This window comes from Schistocerca nitens, chromosome 1 (genome assembly GCF_023898315.1).
Source record: "Schistocerca nitens isolate TAMUIC-IGC-003100 chromosome 1, iqSchNite1.1, whole genome shotgun sequence".
Classification (NCBI taxonomy): Eukaryota; Metazoa; Arthropoda; class Insecta; order Orthoptera; family Acrididae; genus Schistocerca; species Schistocerca nitens.
This window is the reverse complement of record NC_064614.1, coordinates 473,707,737-473,731,018: the sequence shown is the minus strand read 5'-3', so window position 1 is coordinate 473,731,018 and position 23,282 is coordinate 473,707,737. Positions and strand designations below refer to the sequence as shown.

Below are 23,282 nucleotides of genomic sequence, written 5' to 3'. Positions count from 1 at the left end.
CTTGAGGCGCGTTGGACAGTCCGCGTTGATATACCAACAGAACACACAACTTTGTTCACGGTATACTTATGGGAACGTCCAAGCACGAGTGCACATTTCTACCATTTTGTGACGTCTCACGTTCACCCATGTTACTGCGCTGATTCCGTACAGCCAACTGGCATATACGTATCACTTCACTGCCATGACTTTTGTCAGGTATAGAGCTCGTGAGGGTACAGTGTCCTCACATGGCAATGTACTTGCCGTATGTTAATGACTTATATATTTATCGCTCAAGTTCTCCATTGAGCGTGTTGTACCCGTGGCTACCAGTATAACCTACTCTCTGCTTGTTGACAATATGCTGGGGACCAGTTATTCTTGTGGTGCCAGTTAGTTGCAGTTCGTCTCTCGGCTAGGGCGAAGTGAAGCGAGCTTGGATAGTGCATTCGTCGGCACTGTCCGGTGGCCGTATTAATGCTTTTATAGCGTGTCCATGCCGCGATCGGTCATTGCTTAAGTTCCAGTATGCAACCTATCGGTAGCAAATTGTGACATGTAAACTGAAATGCTGAACGTCATCAAAAGTGTTCATTGTTACTGAGTGTTTGAATAAATTATAATTCGTGACACCTTAACAATCGATGTTCTCACTTGAGACAGTTATCATAGTATTTCTGGAGGAATTATTTAATGACATTAGATGTACAGAGATTTGTTGGAAATTTTATACCGTCACCAGCGCACCAAAGCGACCACTCTGCTCTTTAATGGGTGACTAATGTTCTGGCTTGTGAGATTAATATCTAAACTAATTTACTGTAGCAAGTTCGAACAACATGCGGTGATCAGAAGTGGTTCGTTTGTAATAGCCTCGACGTCATCAAGACGTTAAACTGCAGTTCCAGTCTTCTGTTCCTGAGAAATGGTAGAAAAGTCTCCATTTTACTTTTTCACACTGCATCCCATTGATGTCAGTCAAAGTAATGAAAGTGAAACCTTTCCATTCAGGCCTTTTTTTACGATTTCGAACGGAATCTGAGTGCCGTCACTATAGTGGCGGACTGAAGTTGTCATCTAAAGGTTCTTCTCTTTCAAAAGCCACAGTTTTTGTAAGTTATTTGATGAATTCAGAGTAAAAGACATTATCTCAGTTAGGGATGGGCGATGTTGGCAAATCATCAATTTTTATTTCTATCTCATCATCGACCTCTGAACATCGATGTCTGGTAATAATCGACCCCAGAATATCTATAATTTTAAAATCGACTTAAATACAAATACACTAAAGCGCCAAAAAAACTGGTACAGGCATGCGTATTCAAATACAGAAATATGAAAACAGGCAGAATACAGCGCTGCGGTCAGCAACGCCTATATAAGGCAAGAAGTGTCTGGCGCAGTTGTTAGATCGGTTAATACTGCACAATGGCATGTTATCAAGATTTAAATGAGTTTGAACGTGGTGCTATAGTCGCCGCGCCAGGGATGGGGCACAACATATCCGAGATAGCGATGAAGTGGGGATTTTCCCGTACAACCAGTTCACGAGTGTATCGTGAATATCAAGAATCCAGTAAAACATCGAATTTCCGACATCGTTGCGGCCGGAGAAAGATCCTGCAAGCATGGGACAACGACGACTGAAGAAAATCGTTCAACGTGACATAAGTGCAACCCTTCCGCAAATTACTCCAGATTTCAGTGCTGGGCCATCAACAAGTGTCACCGTGAGAACCATTAAACGAAACATCAGCGATATGGGCTTCCGGAACCGAAGGCGAACTCGTGCATCATTGATGATTGCACGACACAAAGCTTTACGCCTCGTTTGGGTCCGTCAAAATCACCGACATTGGACTGTTGATGATTGGAAGCATATTGCCTGGCCAGACGAGTCTCGTTCCAATTTGTATTGAGCAGATGGACGTGTAGGGGCATGCAGACATCCTTATGAATCCGTGGGCCCTGCATATCAGCAGGTGACTGTTCAAGATGGTGGATGCTCTGTAATGGTGGGGGCGTGTGCAGTTGGAGTGATATGGGACCCCTGATACGTCTAGATACGACTCTGGCAAGTGACACGAACGTAAGCATCCTGTCTGATCACCTGCATCCATTAATGTCCACTGTGCATTTCGACGGACTTGGGCAATTTCAGCAGGACAATGCGACACACGACACTTCCAGAATAGGTACAGAGTCGCTCCAGGTACACTCTTCTGAGTTTAAACACTTCCGCTGGCAACCAGACTCTCCAGACATGAACGTTATTGAGCATATCTGGGATGCCTTGGAACGTGTTGTTCGGAAGAGATCTCCACCCCTCGTACTCTTACGGATTTATGGACAGCCATGCGGGATTCATGGTGTCAGTTCCTTCCAGCACTACTTCAGACATTAGTCCAGTCCATGCCACGTCGTGTTGCGGCACTTCTGCGTGCTCGCGGCTGCCCTACACGATATTAGGCAGGTGTATCAGTTTCTTTTGCTCTTCAGTGTACATCTAAGATCATATTTATTAATCAACAAATAAATAAATAATTAACATTACATATCACACAACATCTCGTCTATAGACTGTAAATTAATATTTTAAATAGAAGTTCCTCTTTTATACAATCACGACGTTAACAGAGAACAAACATACCCTCCCTTTGAGCACAGTCTTCCAGAAGACGGCTGTGTAGCTAGTAGCTAAAATATTGAAGTGCAGTTTTTTGTAGCTTTGGAGAGGTAGTACCGATGATATGACTCCACGCGTGTAATGGATCTCGTTTAAGGTGTACAGGCTGATCAAGAAACAGGCTGAAAAGCTTGTAATGCTGCTAAAATGCGCTTGTATGGAAATATGGGTTAAACACTTTGAGGATTTTATAGGCATTGTATTCATTAAGTTGAATCGTGTTTTGTAGGACATATTAAACAATAAAAGCATTTTCACAAGTATGATCCAGTTCAAAAGTCAATGAGTAAATAGCTTATTGTTCAACATTTCGCGTTCTTCAAAGCAATAAATATCTTGTACAATACACTTTATAAAGTAGTCTATGTGTTAGTTCAGGATGTAAGTTAATCCGTCCAGCCGTCTCAGCGTGAAGTAGTAAGAAACATAATTGTGGGAACAGGAGACCAAACAGTGAAGTGCATTTTTCATTCCTCGGAAGAGTAGCTGATTTTGATAGTTTGATGTTAAGTCTTTGTTTTTGTTGTTTGTTTAGAGCTGTACTTCTGACTGTAATCCAAGTAAATAAATGTCTCTCAGTATATGTGGGTTTATTTCTGACCTATCGAATCCTGCCTCGGGCATGGATGTTTGTGATGTCCTTAGGTTAGTTAGGTTTAACTAGTTCTAAGTTCTAGGGGACTAATAACCTCAGCAGTTGAGTCCCATAGTGCTCAGAGCCATTTTGAACCATTTCTGACCTACATGATTGGTGACTCCGACGTGATTTGAACAAGCAATTTTCTGATCTGAGCCCTACCAAGTACTGCGACGTAATGATTATACTATAGACATTTCACAAAATGGAAAAACTGCCATGGTGTCCGTTGAAAGAGTGAAACCAGCATGGACTTTACCATCGCCGAAGCACGAAAGCACTGCTACAGTTCAGGATGATCTAGGATCAGGCGAACCTACACCCATTCGAATTGAAAAGACAACGCCAAGATGCCAGAGTTGTAAAGTAGGACGACATGTTCATGCAGAGGTCGGAAATTCTGCAGGTTCGCCGGCAAGGTTTGGTCACGTTCACCTCGACATAGTGGATCCACTTCCATCCTCAGAGGGTTATAAATACCTGCTCACGGCAGTAGACAGATGTACGAGATGGGAAGAGGCTACACCAGTGACAGATGTAGCAGTCGAGACAATAGCAAAAGCATTTGTTGCACATTGGTTAGCACGTTCCGGGTGCTCCCTACATATTACAACAGATCAAGATCGACAATTCGAATCTAATCTGTTCAATGAACTGGCTAGACTGTGTGGATTCCAGCGTCACCACACAACCAGTTGTCACCCGGCAAGCAACGGGATCGTGGAAAGGTGGCACAGAACACTGAAGACGCCATCATGTGTCACCGAGAGAGTTGGACAGAGGCGCTACCATCGTTTATATAGAACCATTGAGAATTCCTGGCGACTATCTCGCAAAGGCACCACTACAACAACAAACGTAGTTACCGCTGCTATGCACAGAGCATTGACAGATTGCTCGCACGTCATGTTGCGCACAGACACAATATGGGCTCTCCTACAACCTCCTTATATTGGGCCTTACCATGTACTGCGACGTAATGTCCATACTATAGGAATTTCGCAAAATGCAAAAATTGTCAGTGTCCACTGAAAGAGTGAAACCAACATGGACCTTACTATCACTGAAGTACGAAAGTACTCCTCCATTTCAGGATGATCTATTGTCAGGCGAGCCTACATCCAGTCGAACTGAAGAGACAGTGCCAAGATGCTAGAGGACTACCGAACAGTCACAACTGTGCTCACACCGACACAACAGCTGTCGTTCGTACGAGAGTTGGACGACAAGTCAAATTCAAATACCCCTATATCCCAGATGCCCGCACTTTAGGGGGAGTGGGGGGTGGGGTGGGAACAAGAGACCAACCAGTGAAATGCATTCTACATCTACATCTATACTCCGCAAGGCACCTGACGGTGTGTGGCGGAGGGTACCTTGAGTACCTCTATCGGTTCTCCCTTCTATTCCAGTCTCGTATCGTTCGTGGAAAGAAAGATTGTCGGTATGCCTGTGTGTGGGCTCTAATCTCTCTGATTTTATCCTCATGGTCTCTTCGTGACATATACGTAGGAAGGAGCAATATACTGCTCGACTCCACGGTGAAGGTATGTTCTCGAAACTTCAACAAAAGCCCGTACCGAGCTACTGAGCGTCTCTCTTGCAGAGTCTTCCACTAGAGTCTATCATCTCCGTAACGCTTTCGTGATTTCTGAATGCTCAAGTAACGAAGCGCGCTGCTCTCCGTTGGATCTTCTCTATCTCTTCTATCAACCCTCTCTGGTACGGCCGGCCGAGGTGGCCGAGCGGTTCTAGGCGCTACAGTCTGGAACCGCGCTACCGCTACGGTCGCAGGTTCGAATCCTGCCTTCGGCATGGGTGTGTGTGATGTCCTTAGGATAGTTAGGTTTAAGTAGTTCTAAGTTATAGGGGACTGATGACCTCAGAAGTTAAGTCCCATTGTGCTCAGAGCCATTTTTTATCTGGTACGGATCTCACACCGGTGAGCAGTATTCAAACAGTGGGCAAACAAGTGTACTGTAACCTACTTCCTTTGTTTCCAGACTGCATTTCATTAGGATTCTTCCAATGAATGTCAGTCTGGCATCTGCTTTACCGACGATTAATTTTATATGGTCATTCTATTTAGATCACTCCTAATGCCTACTCCCAGATAATTTATGGAATTAACTGCTTCCAGTTGCTGACCTGCTATATTGTAGATAAATGATAAGGGATCTTTCTTTCTGTGTATTCGCAGCACATTACACTTGTCTATATTGAGATTCAATTGCCATTCCCTGCACCATGCGTCAATTCGTTGCAGATACCCCTACATTTCAGTACAATTTTCCATTGTTACAACCTCTCGATGTTCTACAGCATCATCCGCAAAAGGCCTCAGTGAACTTCCGATGTTATCTAAAAGGTCATTTATTGTGAATAGCAACGGTCCTACGACACTCCCCTGCGGCACACCTGAAATCACTCTTACTTCGGAAGACATCTCTCCGGTGAGAATGACATTCTGCGTTCTGTTATCTAGGAACTCTTCAATCCAATCACACAATCGGTCTGATAGTCCATATGCTCTTACTTTGTTCTTTAAACGACTGTGGGGAACTGTATCAAACGCCTTGCGGAAGTCAAGAAACACGGCATCTACCTGGGAACGCGTGTCTATGGTCATCTGAGTCTCGTGGACGAATAGCGCAAGCTGGGTTTCACACGATCGTCTTTTTCGAAACCCATGTCGATTCCTATAGAGTAGATTTCTAGTCTCCAGAAAAGTCATTATACTCGAACATAATTCGAGTTCCAAAATTCTACAACTGATCGACGTTAGAGATATAGGTCTATAGTTATGCACATCTGTTCGACGTCCCTTCTTGAAAACGGGGATGACCTGTGCCCTTTTCCAATCCTTTGGAACGCTTTGCTTTTCCAGAGACCTACGGTACACAGCTGCAAGAAGGGGGGCAAGTTCCTTCGCCTACTCTGTGTAAAATCGAACAGGTATCCCATCAGGTCCAGCGGCCTTTCCTCTTTTGAGCGATTTTAATTGTTTTTCTATCCCTCTGTCATCTATTTCGAAATCTACCATTTTGACAGCTGTGTGACAATCTAGAGAAGGAACTATAGGGCTGTCTTCCTCTGTAGAACAGCTTTGGAAAAAGACATTTAGTATTTCGTCCTTTAGTCTGTCATCCTCTGTTTCAGTACAATTTTGGCCACAGTGTGTCTGGACATTTTGTTTTTGACAAAAGACCAAAATTTATTTGGATTTTCTGCCAAGTCAGTATATAGAACTTTACTTTCGAATTCATTGAACGCCTCTAGCATAGCCTCCTCACACTACATTTCGCGTTGTTTATTCATTGGAAGAGTGCCAGATTTTTATGGTTTGATTTTCTTCCCTGTTTTTGTTTTTTGTTTAGAGCTGTACTTCTGACTGTAATCCAAGTAAATAAATGTCTCTAAGTATATGTGGGTTTGATTTCTGATCTACAAAATATTTCACAAATTTTCTTATATATAACATATGTGTGATATGGGATGAGTCCGGAACCGCGCTGCTGCTACGGTCGCAGGTTCGAATCCTGCCTCGGGCATGGATGTGTGTGATGTTCTTCGGCTAGTTAGGTTTACGTAGTCCTAAGTCTAGGGGACTGATGACAACAGATGTAAAGTTACATAGTGCTTAGAACAATTTGAGCCATTTGACATGGTATGATTACGTTGGAAAGGGGAAGACAATACCTGCTGAATATATATATCTTCTTGACCATGCGGAAGATTGAATGGGCGAGAGCCGGCCGCGGTGGCCGTGCGGTTCTGGCGCTGCAGTCCGGAACCGCGGGACTGCTACGGTCGCAGGTTCGAATCCTGCCTCGGGGATGGGTGTATGTGATGTCCTTAGGTTAGTTAGGTTTAAGTAGTTCTAAGTTCTAGGGGACTGATGACCACAGCAGTTGAGTCCCATAGTGCTCAGAGCCATTTGAACCATTTGAATGGGCGAGAAGTGAACTGGATTGCAAAATACAGTAATCATTTTTCTTTCAGACAATCCACTTATCTACAAACGAGATTTGACAGTCGGAAACCTGAAGTATTTGAAGTAAGAATTCTTTTCTTCAATTTTGAACATCCTCCCTATTTACCTGATGTAGCACCGTCCGACATATACCTGTTGCCACATCTAAAGAAATTGATGGGTGGGTACCGTTTTGAGCCCAATGATGAAATTACGACAGCTGCAGATGGATATGTTACAGACCTCTCTCAACTGCACTTTGCTCTGTATCCTACCGTTGGGCCAAGTGTATAGACCAACCATCAGACTACGATGAGTTCACTTGTGATCTACCTGCCAGGTCGAGAGATTTTCTCATGTTCTCGTTGGATAAATTAGGAGTCCAGCTTACGGAGATGCACTTACTGAAGGTGAGCGGCGCCTGGAAGGAGGCTGCGTTGGTGGCGCTGGCTAGCGTGGAGACGGCCACGAAGAGCGGGTACGAGTGCGCCGTGGCCACCATCAGGCAGTGCGTCGCCGATGACGTCAGCGCCGACAGGAAGAACGCCGTGCGCCGGCCCCACCTGCCCGGCACCAGGAGATGAACACATCACACGGGTCTCCGTATTTCTGTTAGGTTTACTCATTAATACGAATCTGTACGAGTGTCGACTCAAGAGTAGCAATGTTTCTTGACGTGCGGGATAGCCGACACTCTCGACAACGCATACGGTAGTTGAATCAGTATAAAGGGATAGATATTCACAGGAAAATTAATATTCTCGATTGGAATACTTGTGCACAATCTATATGCAATGGTATGAAACCCAGTATGCCGACAAATGCAGTAAAATGATATCGCAGTTGATGTCAGTAGTACAGTATATAAAAAGACATCAACGGTTCAGGTGGTAGAAGTTGGAACTCGGTATAACGACAGTCGGCTCCGTGCGGTGTTAATGTGTGCGTACGTGCCTTTACTGCAGATAGGATGCAGACCCCATTAATGACAGTGAATGTTGTGTATGTAATGACGATTATGACAATACCAGCGGAAAACAGTTGTCATTTGATGAACAAGCAAAAATCGGCAAGAACAAAGAAATGGGACTCTCTAATCGTTGAATTGCCTAGACGATGAACTGTTTAAGTAGAGTGACTGATAATTTCGTTACATCGGGGGCGCTATGTGAAAAGGCTGGAAAATATCGGTAAAGTAGAAAATTATCTGAGGCATACAAAGGGTTACTTTTTCGCAAAGCAAGGGCCACAAACCGTTATTCTTTTCAAATTGTTGCTTATTTACAATTGCCAGTAGCTCTCAGACGTGTTTGGCTGACGAGTCGCACGAGTCACTTCTCGTCCCGTCATATCCCACGCGTGCCCTATTGGAGCCAAGTGCGGAGATCGTGCTGGCCAGACAAGTTGCTGCACGTCTTGTAGAGCACTTTCAGTTTCACGGGCAGTGTGTGAGCGAGCATTATTCTGTTGGAACAGCACATCACTTTTCTGTTGCAAGAACGGCAAAACAACAGGTCTACCAACGTTCTGCACCTACCCTGAGGTGATTAGCGTCCCCTCCAGAAACACCAAAGCTGAGAGAGAGTTGTAGCTTATCGTTCCCTACTCCGTAAAGGCTGGGATGGGACCAATGCGGCTTGGACGAATGAACTCTACGAGACAGCGCTCATAAGGACGACGTCATCAGCGCAAACGACCATCACTTGCGTGCAGGCAAATTTGCTTTAATCACCGAAGACCACGGCACGTCATTCCATCTTCCAAGTGGTCCTTTCAGGCATCAGTCGAACCGTGCACGTCTATGCTGTAGCGTGTGTGTGCCCGTAGCCCCACTGCTGATAACCGGTTCGCAGCACATCGGGTTGACACGTCTGGGTTCAAAAGCCCTCACTTACGTGCTGTGGTAGCTTACGATCAGCCACTGCTGGCCTTACAATACGACGATCCTGGTGGGCCTCTGTGCTGCATGGATGACCAGAACCTCCTCTACGTGTATGAGCATGTTCTCGTGACCACTGATACCAGCATCGTTGCATAACTGACGCAGCACATCCTACTTGTGTGGCAATTCTCCGAAAGGTCGATCTCGTCACTAAGAAGGCCACAATTCGCCAGTTGGCTGTAGGAAGACGAGTGCGTCTCCGTGGCATAGTTAGCTGCTTGCTTTATACGTTTGCGCCACACTAAGCCTTGCATTCCCTATTAAAGGGTAGACAAATGTGGCAATCTGGTAGCTACGTCACTGCGCTGTCTGTTGGCGGACGACATTGAAATCATTATCGGTACATCTACTATCCCCCAAATGGCTTCGCTGTCATCAGATCAAAATCGACGTGACGTTGCCTTCTAGGTGTACTAATTTTTTTTTCCGGTAGTGTATATTCAAGTAGACACTCACTCAGTGGCCATCGAACATAGTGCAGTAACATAGGTGGCTGCCACTTGTTTTTCTGTTTCGCTAGACGTTCTCGATGTTTCTACTTCACTGCCTGCCGGTGTGGCCGAGCGGTTCTAGGCGCTTCAGTCTGGAACCGCGCGACCGCTACGGTCGCAGGTTCCAATCCTGCCTCGGGCATGGATGTGTATGATGTCCTTAGGTTAGTTAGGTTCTAAGTCTAGGGGACTGATGGCCTCAGATATTAAATCCCATAGTGCTTAGAGCTATTTGAACCATTTTTTCTTCACTATAAGAAACAATTATTTATAAAACTGTGAACTGTTGTGGAGTATGGACTGGAACAGCTTTTGACGTATGCTAGTTATGCAGTACTGTCTGGCAGTCTATCCCCATAGAAGTTAAAAATGTCAACTTGAGTACGGACTGCGTAGCTCGGGACAGCTGACTCATTACAATTTTGAAATAGAGCAGGCGATCTACAGACGCCATAAATGAATGCAACACCGGCGCCATAATCGGTATGTCATTTTTTTCCAGTTCTTGAATAGCTCTTCTTAAATCTTAGGGAATGAAATATGTTGTTTTGAAAAACTACATCTTTTCCTCATGTACAACATGGCGTTTAGAGCCATATTGAATAGATACGTGATGAATATCGCCTATTGGGCTTTACTATACTAAACCCATGAAGCACTGAACTGTCACTTCATATAACGATTTATTTCCATTTTATTTTTATATATGACTGCATCATTTATGAAGTAATGTGTTTATCGAAATATATGTAAACGTTTGAGCTGAAACTGCAAACATGTTCTTCAACCTGATAAAAGAGCTTCTGGAAACAGTAATATAGATGATATTCGAGCTAAGAAACACGAAGATTGTGCATATGTGTACCACTATAGAGAAGTAAGAGAAGTCGACAGTAGATGAAAATTATGGAATTAGTTTTAAAAAATCGGCTATATTTCTAAGAAGTTTTATTCGGAGTGCAACAACTGATGCACTTTCTCAATAATAAAAAAAATATTTGAGTCTGCAACTCAAGGCCGTGCTGTGAAATGTAAATCTTTTCCGAACAAAACCACAGGGGTGGACAAAAATATGAAAACACTAAAAGCACTACAAATTGCCATGCTTAATACGGTGTGGGAAAACCGTTGGCATTCAAAACATCTCGGAATTTCTAAACACAGGTCCTCTATGGATTTCAAGGGACTCTTATACCATTCTTCCTGCAAAATAACGCCAAGACTAGCGCATCGATGATGGAGGTGGACAAAAATATGAAAACACTAAAAGCACTACAAATTGCTATGCTTAATACGGTGTGGGAAAACCGTTGGCATTCAAAACATCTCGGAATTTCTAAACACAGGTCCTCTATGGATTTCAAGGGACTCTTATACCATTCTTCCTGCAAAATAACGCCAAGACTAGCGCCTCGATGATGGAGGTGGATAGCGATGATGCAGCCTTCTCTCCAAAGTAGACCACACAGGCTCAATAATATTGAGATCTGGTGACGGCGGTGACCAGAGCAGATGCGAAATTTCATCAACGTGCTCACAAAACCAGTCCTGGACGATGCGAACTGTGTGAAAAAGTGCTCTGTCGTCTAAGAGCACAGCATTACTGGGAAACAGACATTATTAATTGGGGTGGAGCTGATCAGTCACAAGGGCCACGTAATTCGTCGCAGCAATACGATCTTGTAGAGTAACCATGGGGCCCACGGAATGCCAATATAAGGCTACTCAAATCACCACCGAAACCCTGCCGTATTTCGCTCTCGGGATGTAAACTAGGCCAAAAATTGAAAAAGTTGTGAAACAATACTCATCCGACCAAATGACATTCTTCCATTGTTTCATAGTCCAGGTTTGTGGTTTCGGTACCACGTTTTCTCTCAAGGACATTTGCATTACTGCTATGTGGTTTTCGAATTCCAGCCCTGCCTCAAATTTCCTGCCTATGGAGCTCCCTTCGTGTTGTTTCCGTGATGAGAGGGTTCGCGAATGCAACAACCAGTTCTGTAGTGACTTCTGCAGATATCGTCCTATTATTTTTCGTGACAATCCTCTTCTACGACGTCTATCACGATCACTTAAATCCACTTTCTTCCGCCATGTAACTTAATGAATGATGTTGTTTTTGGAAATTTGTGGTAAGTTCTCATGGGACCAAACTGCTGAGGTCATTGGTCTCTAGATTTACCCTCTACTTAAACTAACTTACGCTAAGGACAACACACACAACCATGCCCGAGGAAGAACTCGAACCTCCGACGGGGTGAGCCGCACGAACCGTGGCAAGGCGCCCCAGACTACACGGCTACCCCGTGCGGCTAATGGGTCATGTTCTTCCGCTGTACCTACGTGTGGTATAAATCTTCGGTACGGTGCCTCCTGAAACACCAAACACATCGGCTACCCTGATTACGGAAGCGGCCGCCGTACGAGCATGAACAGTTTGCCCAAATTCGAGTTCACTTGGCTTCAACGTAACGCATTTGCATCTATACCCAACACTGTTCTAACTACGACTAATACATGCAACGGATTGAGGACGTTGTACAAGTGCCGTACGTCGTCAAATACAACAGCGCAACCTTCAAGCTTGGTTAGCATCGGCATTTATGTTCAAGTATACACTTCTGGTGGTGTTTCCATATTTTTGTCCAACCCCTGTACATTTTAAAGTAAAATAAAAGCCACTTTTTCCTTATTTTCACCTACGTAACTTCATTTGTACTGTATTACTTCCTGAGCTGTATAAGTTTAATAAAATTTATTGGTGTCTACTGCAAGTAATTTGTATTTCGAGGACATCTGTCTCAAAATAGCTGGGTGGTAACGTGCTCGCTTCCCAGGGTTGGAGATTTTCTCCGCTCGGGAACTGGTTGCTGTGTTAGCCTTATCATCATTTCATCCTCATCACCGACGCGCAAGTCGCCCAGTGTGGCGTCGAGTGAAGTAAGACTTGCAGTTGTCAGCCGAACTTCCCCGAATGGGACCTCCCGACCGCCGGTGCCACACGCTTATTTCATTTCCATCTGTCTCAAAAGAATGTGGACTCGCATTTGGGAGAACGAGGGTTCGAATTCCCATCCGGAAGTTCGTGATTTCCCTAAATCGCTCCATAGAAATGCCAGAATGATTCCTTTTGAAAGGACACGGCTGATTTCCTTCTTTTCGTAATCCGAGATTATGTTCCGTCTTCAATGACTGCGCTGTCGACGGGACGGTAAACACAGATCTTCCTTCCTTTCTTTGAAAGAATGATACAAAAGCAACTAACCAGCACCACTGGAACGTCTTTGTACTGGTCTCAATTTATTGTGCTATTTGAAAAACAAACAGGAGCTGCTCCATTGGAGAGAAAAAGTGTTCATTTAAACTACATGTACTATAATTTCAGCAGTAGTAGTTGCCAAGTGTGAAGCGTCTGAACGGAAATTATGGCGTCTGTCGTAATGACGACACTCACATATCTCCGATATGTGCGAAGGCGAGCGTTCCAACAACTTCGCCCAGCTGTCCAAAGGAGAAGACGTTGACCACCTTGAGTTCGTCCTCGCACACCCAGTCCTCCTGCGAGGGCGCCGTCCGCGAGAACCACGTGCGGTCGTAGTCCCAGCCGTGCTGGCAAGGAATGGGCTCGTCGCTGCTCGAGTTGAACATCAGGCACTTCTCGAAAGACGCGTTGTCTTCCTTCCTGGAACAAAAGGTGAAAGGAAGATCAGACTAAATATTCCTCGTACATTAAAACAACTGACACATTGTGTCAGTACCGGGCTCGAACCCTTGCCTTGCTCCTGCTAATCTAGTGCAAGTGATAGACCAACTCAGCTGTGGAAATTTCTAAGCACGGAACGGACATTTGGAGTCGAAGGACGAACAAGAACTATGAAGCATACCAACTTTCCTTATATGCTGTTATGCGGTTGGGGGAACAGGATCAAGTCGCACACCAACTATAGTGTGCGAGAACTGTCAGCCACTAGAAGCGTGCTATAAAGTGCGCCTCGCAGGTGGCTTCATGAAGGTGGTACCTTATATATGTACCATCACGCTTTAAAAAATCCAAACAACTGGAAATGATTCCGCCTAATATGCATGCAGCCCACGTATTGTAACTTCCTTGCGGGTCCTCTGATCTCTTTTCGGTACAGTCCTTTGTCTATAAAAATGGTCACTGTAAGAGACTACTAGAGAACACTGCTCTGTATGGAACTCGAATAAATTTGAGGTGTGTCCCTAATCTTCTACTGTACTTTTTTTGTTACGCACGTAGTTTTATCTGCGTGCCACTGTCACAGCTGACAGGGCAGACTAATAATCAGCTCGGGGCTGAAGCTCTTTTTTCCGTGTTTGCTTTAACAATACGTATGTTTTTGGATAGGGTCTGCTGAAGATGCTGCAGCTGCAGTGAAACATGCTTGGGTTAAAAAACAAATTTGTGTTATGCTAAAGGCGGACCCTATCCAAAAACATACGTACTGCAGACTAAATAGCTAAAATGAAGAACTTGTACGACTAGCTTACCATCATGAACTATTTTTGATCTCCATAGGTATTTTCAGATGAACTTCAATTATTTTTAATTGCAATCACAGCGAATCAGCTTGAGTTTGTGAATAGTTAACTCTTATCCAGTGCGGCGCATCCTCCATTATGACAAAATCGTGATCCAGCCAAATGTGGAGTTGAGTGGTGTGTTGGATTGATCCTAGTTTGGTATGTGAGATGGTATGGGTTCAGTTTCCACTTCAGACTACGATTTCTAACCAGCACGAACAGACTCCCTTCATATCTGGTAACGACAAGTGAAGAACGTGCGGTAGCTCCATGGTTGCAAATCACGATTAAATATGATAACCTTCACTGTCGACTGGAGCAGAGTCGGCTTATATTCGCTCATGACAGGGACTAAAGTTGCCATGAGTAGAAAGTCAGCCACCAACAACCTTTCTTACATTAGAAATTTTAGTTCAATTAACGAACCAATCGTCAGGTAAGATCAAAGGGTACGTATTTCTTATTTTATAGGAACTTCAAACGTTTAAAACATTGGTGCTGGACTGGGATTTGACTTCGGATCTATCCTTTCGTAGGATTTGATCCTTTCATGATGATTCAGTTCCAGATCTGGCACAAAAATTTTCATAATGACATTTCAAGCTCTACAATCTGCACACCTAACTACTACTGAAAAAATAATTTTGATTTTTAACATCTCTTCGTGCCTAGCCAACAATAACGATAGAGAGTCGGAACCTTCCATTACGTCATTTGAAGCTGTAACACGCCATTCCTAGCAACTGGTGAAAAAGAATTTGACAATTGACGCCTCTTTGCGGGTAGTCAACAACGACGATATGTGCAGGATGCGACTCCCAGTCCGCACAGAACTTTGTGACATGTTATTTCTAGTTCAAAAGAATGTAAATCTCACTACTTGTGAATGGTAACGATGTGTAATGTCTATTCGCTGCTAAAAAACAACGGCGATAGGTGCCACGTTCGATTCTCCGTATAGAAATAATTTTTCCTCTCTTCGTTCCAGGTTGAAACATCTCGATACTGGTGAATAAATACGATATCTGACATTTGATTGCGCTCAGTTAACAATCTGGTTAAGTGCTAGGTTCTAAAAAGCATCCAACACAAAGCTTTACGTGAGGTTATTTCAAATTTAAACATGCACACGCTTTGTTACCTCTGAATGAAACAATATTTAACATCTTTCGTGGTTATTTGATAGGGATAATAACTACTGTATGAGTCCCCGCCCATTACAATAATTCTCGTCACGTAATTACAAGTACAGACTTGCTAAGTGATACTGGCCGAACATTAGATATATCCCTTCTTTTTGTGACTAGTCATTGATCACGATTCTTGCCGCGTTTGAGTCTCGGTCGGGTGCGAAAGCTTTGCTTAGTTAGCGTTGGTTATAGGTGCTGGGTTCGAAATCATATCCTGAACAAAACAGTTCGTGATGTCACTTAAAGTTCACACATTGGCAAAACTAGCTACTCATTAATACCTTAGACATTTAATATCCTTCGTGTTACATAACAACAGTTAAAGGTGATTTTGGAACTGAACATAAATCCACTTGTCCCCATGAGTACTATGAAACCACTAGTCATTCGTGTTTGGCGTTGAAATTTTCATGGAGCGCATGACATTGGTAGCTGCAGTTTTTCTAACTTGTTATTTCGTTAATCAGCGATGGACGGTTAATAGGTACTTGGGCAACATTTTAGAGAGCAACAATTCTTCGAGTAATCATAAAACTTGGGGAGTCCTGATATTCTTGCAAAATCTTTTATTCAAAAAAGAATTTACACTGTCCAGTCACATTAACGTGGCCAAATGGCAAAAGCCTGAATAACCATCTTTTGCAGCTACGCGGACCGTTACGAGACTTGCAGGAAGAGAGTCAGTGAGGTTCTGGAACATACGAACGTACGTACCGACTCCAGCGCCATAGCTCGTTTGAGTGTCCACCGCGTGTACAGCGTGATCGAGGTGTCCCACAGATTCCCGATTGGGTTTTAATCCGGGGAGATTGGTGGCCACGGGAGTATGGTAAACTCATCCTGGTGCTCTTCGAACCATGCATGTACACTGCAAGCTGTGTGACCCTTTGGATTATCCTGCTGATAGATGCTGTCGTGCCGAGGAGAAACAAACTGCATGTAGGGGTGGACATGGTCCCCAAGGATAGATACATACTTATGTTGATCCATTGCGCTTTCAAGAATGACGAGATCGACCAGGGAATGCCACGAAAACATTCCCCAGGGAATAACGCTCCTTTACTGTTTGCTTTCAGACATCCGCCTGATGTAGCATAGAACGTGATTCATGTGTAAAGGCCACCTGTCACTACTCAGTGGACGTCCAGTTGCTGTACTGGCGTGCAAATTCCAACCTTCTTCGCCGATGAACAGCAGTCGGCATGCATGGGGGAAACAGCCGCATGCTGCGGAGGTCCATACGCAGCAACGTTCGCTGAACGATCATTGAGGAGACACTGTTGATAGTGCCATGGTTCATATCGGTGATCAGCTGCCCAACAGTTGCGCGCCTGTTTGCTCGTATGCATCTCCGCAGCCGTCGTTCGTCCCGGTCATCTATGGCCGGCGGTGCACCACTTTTGCCTCGGCGCCATTTCGCCACGCACGCTATACTTTAACCACGGCGCCACGCGAACAGTTTACAGGGTTAGCAAACGATCACGCCCTTTTGCACGTCAGATTAATCGTTTCCTTGTTGCATTACGGCAACGACTGTGAAACGCCCGCTAAATCCACTGGGCAGAACAGGTAATTAGGATTGTGGAAAGGGCCAAATAAGGTTGGGGTCAGTTTCACCTCCTAATTGTAATTTTTTTGTAATTTAATAACACATTTACCAACAAAGCGGCACATAGCCGAACCTTTACCAAATGCAACTCTTTCACGGTTGAAGGCCTGGAAACAAGAAATCTTATACACCAACAAGATAAAAATGCAGTGACAAAGCAAATAAAATAATTCAAAACACATATATCACACCTAGGTGGAACGCCTAAAGGCAAAGCAGATAGAACAAACATATGCAAGGCGCAATACAAATGGCTGAAGGCCACAATTAAGTTTCAAAATTTTAAAATATATTACCATAATCTTTTAAAGGCAGAAGGCCGCAATGTTTAAGCTTGAAAGATAATTTTAAGAATAAAGTTGCAAGGCAGAAAGCCCACAATTAATTTTGCAAAATTTTTCAGAAAAAATAACCATAAGCCTTAAATTTTAAGTAGCTGAAACAAGATAATTAAACACCAGTGGGAAAGACAATAAAGACAACGGCACTCAGAAGCCTCCAGGGAGGAGGTCGGTCTGCCCTCGCTCACTTAGGTGAGACAGGTGGTGAGCACAACTACACTCGATCCGTCGGAACCCAACCAGGGGACAGCCACGACCGACCGACAAAACGGCTTGTTTGCCACCAGTCTTCACATGAGAACTCAAACACAAAATGTTACGGGCGTAATTATCCACAATCAAATATGTACAAACACTCAGTGTTGCTCACAGGAAAACGTCTCCAACAGCGAACCACCGAAACGAACCACAACATGAATGGACGAGGCTTGGGTACTTAAAACAACACTCAGCTTTGAAGTCCCGGGTTCTGAAGGGGCCCAGAAGAGTTCAGAGAACCAGTTACACGTCGTCCGATGAGACGACCGACCTCTCAGAGCCAGTACGCCGACAACATTTAAAATAACTTCTCTAAGGAAATCAGGACAGCTACACACACAACCTGACAAATACTTGCACGAAGACCTGAACGATACAAAACAGTAACTAACCACGCACGAAGACAAATCGGGAGTCGATGCACACACACACAGCCGATTCATGAACGATCGGCGAGCCAAAACGCGTCGTCCGGTAGGACGACCGACCGACGATCCACCAAGACCGTGGCCCGGCTCAAGTGATGCGTGGCGGCAATGGTCGGGCGAGCCATGTCGACGCAGACCTCACTGCTCCAACCCGACTGCACTAGTACCGCATTGCAACCCCGACCAGCAGGTCCGGACTGCGCTCCAGACACGTTCCAACCGACTGGCAGACCCGAACTCGCGACGCGAACTGCCAACCCGGTCTGCTTACGACACACAACGACCGAGAAGTAACAGCCATCGAGCAAAGATACTACGAGAGGGTATATATCGATACGCGCTGCTAACGGCCAGGCAAAGCAGCAACTCAGTGATAGTAGTAATTTAAATTAACGTAGTGAGTTGGAGGTACGTTAAAAGCAGGTTGTAAAATACATGATGGCGGGAACACGAGCCACGCACGGCTCAGACTGCACTGTTTTCTGCGTCCCGCTCTATTTACCCTCCACTGCTAGTGCTCCAACTGCTGTTTGTCAGTGGTTGCTGCACATTGACGTCTAACGTAGGCTTCGGTCACACTAAAGTGGCTGAGCCATGTAGTTTTGACTAAAGATTACTGAATGATTTATATGATACAGTATGAAAACTAACTGTACTGGTAACTTTCTTTGAAATGTCTTTATTTTAATAAATATTATTTTACAAGCGTTAAGGACTGTCTCATCGCTAATACTGTGTTTTTTAATGCCTACAGTATCGTGGCATTAATTTGCACCGCGATTGATTGCTATACAGAGCAGTGTTATCTAGTGGTCTCTTACAGTAAACAACCTTTTTGTATAGTCAAACGACATTGCCGGAAAGGGATTAGAGGACCTGCAAGGAAGTTACGTTATATTGGATGCATAGGCTGAACGTATTTCAGGCCGTTAGAATACTTTCTAGTACGACAGTACACGTGGAAAAGTTTTCTGGAGTGTAGCGGATAAATCGAGTTGCCTATAGGTCGTCAGGCTATATCGATGATGACGATATAGCGGAAGTAAAACATCAGTATTTTTGACAGTTCGGATTTTTGATTTATGAAAAATAATGATTTTTAATATAAAATATCGACTGGTTTGAAACAGAAATCTGTTATTGAAATTTATGGTATCAGGAATCTTTCGTCGATGATTTACATACTACCTTTGTAAGAATGCAAGAAATTCGGTGTTTAAAGAAAACATTTTAAATTTTACAATTTTTATTGGGTCATCACTTTTCTAACTGGTACGATGCGGGGCGCTACGACTTCCTCTTCTGTGCTAAGCTCTTCGTATGACAACAGCTGCCACACAAACTATTTCTTCTTCTTATTTCGAATGGGCCTACCTTGGACCACGCTTGTTCAACTGTTGGGCTTCGGTCTTTGCCCAGTACTGTCGCATCCTCTGCCGGTGTAACTCCTTCCTTTCTTCTGTCCAGGGGATACTTCTTCTTCGGGGCTTTTCCTGAAATCCTCGGACTTCCTTCAGGGTGTGTCTCACAGACTGTCTGTTCTGGAGATCGGTTATGTCCAGTTCTTTAATGTTCTTCTCGGTTTCTGTCAGCCAAGTGGTGCGAACCTTCTTGTTTTGCCAGAAGGTGAACACATCTGTTTGGAGGCAATCTTGCAGCATGGCTATAAAAAGCTACCTTCTTTTTATTGCACAGTTAGAGAGCCTCTCGATATGTTCGTAGACCTCCGAGTTAAGCCGCTTCCTGAATTCCCCATCTTCTTCTACCGGGCCTAGGACCTTGCTGAGGATTATCCTCTCTCTGACTTCCAATTTCTCCATCAGACCTCTCCGGTTAATAGAAAGACATTCCATGGCACACAGGGCTTCTGATCATGTAATTGATGTGTAGTGCTTACGTTTCAGGTTGCCTGACAGGCGTTTCTTGTTGTAGGTGTTCATAGTCGATAGGCTAGTTCTACCTTGTTGACTCTCATGAATAATGACATTTTTTTCTGATAAGTTGGGTTCAATCCATTCGTCGAGATAGTATTTATTGTACGTAGTCCAATCTCTTTCTTCCTCTACAGTTTTTGTCCACATCAGTTCCCTCTAGTACGATGGAAGTTATCCCTGATGCCATAACACACATCTTGTTACCATATCCCTTCTTCTGGCCAGTGTTTTCCACATGCTCCCTTCCTCGTAGATTTTGTCGAACACCTCCTCATTTCTAATATTTCGAATCCAATTAATTTTCAGCACCCTTCTGAAACGCTTCGAATCTCTTCTTTTCCTTTTTTGCCGTATTCCATGATTCAGATCAAGCCAAGGGACGTTCATATTCAGACATTTCTCCTTCAGATTAAGGCCAAAGTTTGATACTAGTAACTTCTTTTAGCGAGGAATGCCCTCTTTTCTTACTCTTCTTTCTTCGTCCTTCATGTGTTATTGTGCTCCGAAAGTAACAGAATTCCTTCACTTTCTCTACTAGGCGGTACCCACTTATAATGTTGTCCATCGCTAACTTTGTTTCTGCTACTCCTCATTTCTTTCGCCTCTTTTCGTTTATTATCAAGTCATATTCTGTGCCTAGTAGACCATTCACTCGATTCAACAGATAATTTTTCCTTACTAGAACGAGGAAGCAATGTCAGCCTTACCGCTGAAATCCTTTCATTCCGAATTTTGATACCTATTCCGAATCTTTCCCTTATTTTGGTCAATCCATCTTGGATGTACAAGCTGAAAATTAAGGGCGAAGAGCGCGTCTTTGATGGGCGATGTTTTTAATTGGCGTACTACTTTTTTAGTTTTCCTTGCTTATCGTTCTCTGTGCTTCCACGTATATTACCCGTATATCTCTACTATCATTGCTTTTAAAATAAAGAAAATTTGCGGGGTCGATTACACTAAACCTAGACGGAGACAGACCTAGGAACAAAAAGGTAGCAGACAATCTTTGGCAAAACCAAAAATCATCGTGTCATACGCAACGGGGACTGGACTTACTAGGCGCCATCACGTACAATATTGCTTTCAGAGTTTCTCCTTCGAGTATTTTTCTTATTATTTTCCCTTATCTCGAATGATCACTGGAATTTGTTGAAAGTTTTATTTTTTTACCGTTTCACTAATCTTTTCAATAAAGCGTCATATTTGAACGTGGTACTAAAAATATTCAATAAATATTCGTTTTGATACGTTCATTTTGTAAAATTATGAATAGTAGTGATAAATTACGCACAACAACATTTTAGAGAGCAACAATTCTTCGAGTTATCGTAAAACTTTGGGAGTCGAGATATTCTTGCAAAATCTTTTGTTCAAAAAGGAATTTGCACTGTCCAGTCCATCTAGCTTATCAATTTTCGAATAAAATTTCGTAATATTCGACGAGGAGCTGTGGATCGTCACGCAGTCTTCAGACATGCAGCATGATTGAAGCAACATTGTATAACGTGAATTATCATCACCGACGTTGTACAATAACATAATAACAAAATCAAGTTATTGAGAAGCACATTAGAACCCTGCGTTAAGTCAAATTCACCATGGACAAACGCAGTCCTATTGCTGTTGTCGCTAATGCACATTCGAACTGTGTCACGATGTCAATGTCTTCTATCGTCCACGTTCAAATGGACAACCTGCGCTTTGAGCACCAAAGCGCAGGTTGTCCATTTGAACGTGGACGATAGAAGACATTGACATCGTGAGTATTTGGCCGGTTGAGGGAGGAGAGGCAGTGATGCAACGTCTTGATCGACACAGTTCGCTTCAAAGGCGAGATTTAAATTGCAAGCCTGTCCATAGTGTAACAGTGAGTATAAGCGACACGGTTATTGGTCATTCGCCTCTTAGATGGGATTTTAAGCTTAGTGAACCCGTATATTTGATCCGCAGGAAATGGACTACGTGCATCTCCTTCTCTCTCACAATCATCAAAACAAAAATGACAACACATCCCGTATACATCATCAGGGTCGCAGGCACTTAAATATCCGATACTTTGGGCGCGCAAGCTGCCAAAATGGCTTCTAGCAGAATAGAGTCATGGCTCACGACCCGAGGTACTCGATAGCGGAATAAAAGTTTGTCACAGTAATTTACTGACCACAGGCAAGGAGATGGTGGCAAACCGCTTCTGGTCGCTGGCCCACATGAACAGCAGGCTTCGTGTCGATGCTCTTGTCTAAATCCTAAACCAAAATACAGAGAGTCGGGGAGACACCTAGGTACCGATATAATTTTTCATTCCCCTCTCCTCGTCACAAAAAAACGTGACACTACATTCTAAGCAGAGGGTACACTAGAGTGATACTCTCATGTCACAACACACAAATAAATCACAAATGAATTTTGCCAACACATTAAACGGCATTCACCATGTCGCTGAAGAACCTCTGAGATCTAGCAGCTAACTGTGTCGTACATTGTTTTCTTCTGGCTCACTGGGCTTTCATAAAATGTTTTCTAGCATCTGTAAAGGGTACAGACTTCACATATAAACATCCACCTGTGGAATCTGCACTCTGTAATTTCTTTTTAATTAGTCACTCTTCTGAATGATCTGATGCTGCCCTCCACGAATTCCTCGCCTGTGCCATCCTCTTCAGCTCAGAGTGGCACTTGCACCCTATGTACTCAATTATTTGTTGGATAAATTTCAATCTCTGTTTTCTTTTACAGTTTTTATTCTCTACAGCTCCCTATAGAACGTGGAAATTATTCTCAGATGTCGTAACACGTATCATACCATCCCGTATTTCTTCTTATCAACGCTTTCCGTATGTATCCTTTCTTCTCCGATTCTGAGGAGAACACCTTCATTCTTTAACTTATCAGTCCACCAAACTTTCAACGTTCTTCTATAGCACCACATTTCAAACTCTTCGGTTCTCTTCTGTTCCGGTTTTCCTACAATCCATGGTACACTATTGTACCATGTTGTTCTCTAAACGTAAATTCTCAGAATTTTTTTCCTCAGATGAAGGGTTACGTTTGATACTAGTAGACTTCTTTTGGCCGAGAATGCCCTCTTTCCCTTTGCTTTTTATGTCCTCCTTTCTTCGTCTGCCATGGGTTATTTTTTTTCAGAGCTATCAGAATTCCTTAACTTCGTCTACTTCGTGATCACCAATTTTGATGTTAATTTTCTCGCTGTTCTCATTTCCGCTACTTCTCATTACTTCTGCCTTTTCCCGTTTTACTCTCAT

At 43.6% G+C, this 23,282-nt stretch overlaps 1 protein-coding gene across 1 annotated transcript in view; it reads right to left on the bottom strand.

The window, feature by feature from the left end:
- LOC126254250 (solute carrier family 22 member 7-like) overlaps positions 1 to 23,282 on the bottom strand; it is a 156,384-nt gene that overhangs the window by 111,428 nt on the left and 21,674 nt on the right. Inside the window, exons 3-4 of the mRNA XM_049955300.1 lie at positions 13,169 to 13,396; positions 7,684 to 7,841 (exon numbers count right to left, since the gene is read on the bottom strand). Coding sequence (XP_049811257.1) covers positions 7,684 to 7,841; positions 13,169 to 13,396 — 386 coding nt within the window. The remainder of the gene's footprint in view (positions 1 to 7,683; positions 7,842 to 13,168; positions 13,397 to 23,282) is intronic.